At 56.8% G+C, this 3,209-nt stretch overlaps 1 protein-coding gene across 1 annotated transcript; it reads left to right on the top strand.

Annotated features, from left to right (window-relative positions):
- Window positions 1-500: 500 nt before the first annotated feature.
- On the top strand, window positions 501-2,463 carry LOC119303109 (protein ECERIFERUM 26-like). Its single transcript, XM_037580198.1, has 2 exons — window positions 501-1,083; window positions 1,365-2,463. The coding sequence occupies exons 1-2, from the start codon at window positions 613-615 to the stop codon at window positions 2,262-2,264; spliced, it is 1,371 nt and encodes a 456-aa protein (XP_037436095.1). The 5' UTR covers window positions 501-612; the 3' UTR covers window positions 2,265-2,463.
- The last annotated feature ends 746 nt before the right edge of the window (window positions 2,464-3,209 follow it).

Raw genomic sequence — 3,209 nt, 5'->3', positions numbered from 1 at the left:
CTCTGAATCAACCGCCATTACGAGAAACCACGCATTCAGCATTCATCAATGCACTGCACACTCTGTTTTTTGCGGGGTCACTGCACTCTCGTTGTTTGCTAAAAAAACTCACTCTCGATAAGGCAACGTTGCAGCGACTACTCTCAATGTTGGATCAGTTGGTCAGTGACAGAGCTAGAGCTTCTTCCAAACTTCGCAGGGGTAGAGCTATGCCTTGATGGGTCCAGTGTTGCAGAGATTGCTCCATGGCCGGAGGAGGAGATCTGAGGCCAATCCACGAGAGCTCCACGGCGCGCACGGCACGAGCCCATGACGCCACCGCCGTGCTCCGGCCACCAACCAACCAACCGGACACCCCACGAGCGCCGGGCCCGTCCACCGCGAATTGAACAGGCAGTTTTTTTTTCGCGACTGGAATTGAACAGGCAGTTATGTGCGCTCAGCTACCAGCATCTAAACCCCGCCAACCTCCTCCCGCCATATTAATTCCCCCGATCTACTTATGCTCCGGATCACCCCTCCCCTGCCAGCGCCAGTGAACCTGACCGCGCCCCCGGATCCTCACTCACTCGTCTCCCTCTCCTTTCCTCTGCGCGCGCACCGTGACCGGAGATGCCGACGGCGACCCCGACGGCGACGGGCCTGGCGACGGCACCGGGCAGCCGCGTGACGCGGTACGCCAAGTCGACGGCGGCGTCGGTCACGCCGGTGCGCCCCGGCAAGACGCACGAGCTCTCGGCGCTGGACAACGCCATGGGCCGCCACGCCGTGCACCTGGTGCTCTACTGCCGCGCCGCGCCCGGCGTCGACCGGGACCCGCTCAAGGAGTCGCTCTCCGAGGCGCTCTCGCTCTACCCGGCCATGGTCGGCCGGCTCACCCGCCCCGAAGGAGAGGGCGGCCCCGCGGCCGGCTCCGGGTGGATTGTCAAATGCAACGACGCCGGCGTGCGCACTGTGGACGCGAGGGCGTCGGTCACGCTTGACGAGTGGCTCGCCACGGCGTCCGGCGACGACGAGATGGACCTCGCCTACTTCGAGCCCATGGGGTCCGAGGCTTACATCTGGTCTCCCTTCTACGTCCAGGTGCCTACTAATCTCATACTATTTCTTCCGTTCAATGCTTCATGACCATAGACATTGTTGAGAATCAGTTCCCCGATCGACCTTCTATTACATTAGTAAATTTGTAATACAAGTATAGCAGCGTTGCAGTGCTGTTGCAGTATAACAGCTCCAAGAATTGAATTGCTTGTGGAGTAGTTGCACGTCAGATTTCTCAGGTCGAATGAATGCGTTACATGTTTGCATTTATCCACTGGTACAGCATTAACATTTCGTGGCCGTGCATGGCGATGTGGATGCAGCTGACGGAGTTCGCGGACAAGTCGTACGCGCTGGGGCTGAGCTGCACGCACTACCACAACGACCCCACGGCGGCCGCGCTCTTCTTCCACGGCTGGGCCGCCGCCCACCGCCGGAGCACCAGCCCCTACCCGCCCTTCCTCCACTCGCCGTCCTTCGCCGTGCCCCCGGCCGCCTCGCCGCCCCCGGCGCCGCCTCTGCTCGCCGCCAAGTCCGCGGCCGCTCCGCCTAGCGCCGACGCCGCCGACGCCATGTCATCCGCAACGTTCCACTTCCCGGCCGACGCCATGCGCGCGCTGCTGTCCTCCCTCGAGCCCGAGACGAGCCCCTTCGCGGCGCTCGCCGCGCTCTTCTGGCTCCGCGTCGCCGGCGCCGAGGAGGAGAGGGAGCTCACGCTCGCCATCGACTTCCGCAAGAAGATGCACGCGCCGCTGCCGACGGGGTACTACGGCAGCGTCGTCCACTTCACGCGCGCGCGCGCCGACCTGGCGTCGGGGCTCGCGGCCGTGGCGGCGGCGCTGGACCGGCGCGTGGCCGGCGTGCCGGAGGAGGATGTGTGGGCCGCCGTGGAGTGGCTGCACGCGCGGCAGGCCGAAGGCGGCGAGCCCTTCCAGATGTACGGGCCAGAGTTCACCTGCATGGCGCTGGACCACGTGCCCATGTACGGCGCCGAGTTCGTGGCCGGGGTGCCGCCGGCGCGCGTGGCATGCCGCGTCGGCGGGGCGGCCGGAGAGGGGATCGTGATCGTCGTGCCCGCGGCCGAGGGCGACGCGGCGAGGGACGTGGTGGTGACGCTCCCGGCAGAGACGACGGCCAGGATCTGCCGCGACGTCGAGCTGCTCCGGTACGGCGGCGAGGTGGTGGCTGGGCCTAAGGTGGGAACGGGGGCCAAGGCACAGTAGGATCCACGACCGAATAAAAACTGGCTGTTAACGGTTTCACTGTATGTTCGCTTTAGCTTGATGGTGATGCCTTCGAATGGTTTTGATGTACTTCCCTGATGTAATGTGCACGTGAATGCTAGTGTTCTGGTGTTGTTATTGCTGTAGTAGTTTTGAAGGTTTTATATTGGGAGTTTAAACATTCATGGTCATGGTGTTATTCTACTAGTATATCAAACTTCGGATTTATTAAGATTTGCTAACTCCACTGCAGAAGTTCGCAACCACAAAGGGCTTTGGTTTGCATATGAAAAGTAAAAACAATCGTAGTACTACTACTAGTATAACCGACTTTATTTTATTTTTGGACCGGGAAACACTTGAGGAGACAGACCGCTACGGTCTCAATTATGTTACTGTACCAGCAATAATTGTGCAAGGTCGTTGTGGGATGAAGTATAACCATGCAAATTCCTGACAATATTTGTTCATATCTGCAATGTAGGTGGAAAATGAGGGGTTAAAGTCTTCCATTTTTTACTTACACCTTAGTAATAGATACTGGAAAACCCTATTTGACGCATTTTGCGTCAAAGAGTCGCCGTATCGCATAGGCGGACGACCTAGAGCGCGACTTGGGCCAGCCCAGCTATAGCGTATGTACAGGTTCTGGTTTTGTGAACCTTCTAGAGGATTCCCAGCCGGTTTTTACTGGCTTTGGGAACCTTCTAGAAGTCCCTGAACCGGTCTTTATTTTTCCTTTATATTTTCCTTTTTTCCTTTTTCCGTTTTTCTTTGTTCTCTCTTTTTTTTTCTGTTTCTTTTTTCTTTTCACTTTTTTGTTTCTATTTTCTTTTTTCCTTTTCAAGTAGTTTTTCCTTTAAAATATTTTTTGATAATTCCAACTTTGTTCAGATTTCAAAAAATGTTTGTAGTTTTAAAATTTGCTAATAAATTCAAAAAATA

This window comes from Triticum dicoccoides, chromosome 5A (genome assembly GCF_002162155.2).
Source record: "Triticum dicoccoides isolate Atlit2015 ecotype Zavitan chromosome 5A, WEW_v2.0, whole genome shotgun sequence".
Classification (NCBI taxonomy): Eukaryota; Viridiplantae; Streptophyta; class Magnoliopsida; order Poales; family Poaceae; genus Triticum; species Triticum dicoccoides.
Note: the sequence above shows the minus strand (reverse complement) of the source record. Positions and strands in the feature narration are given on the sequence as shown.

Coding starts and splice junctions, on each gene's coding strand:
- LOC119303109 (XM_037580198.1), top strand. CDS start 613: ATGCCGACGGCGACCCCGACGGCGACGGGCCTGGCGACGGCACCGGGC. Junction 1,084..1,364: donor GGTCTCCCTTCTACGTCCAG/GTGCCTACTAAT, acceptor ATGTGGATGCAG/CTGACGGAGTTCGCGGACAA.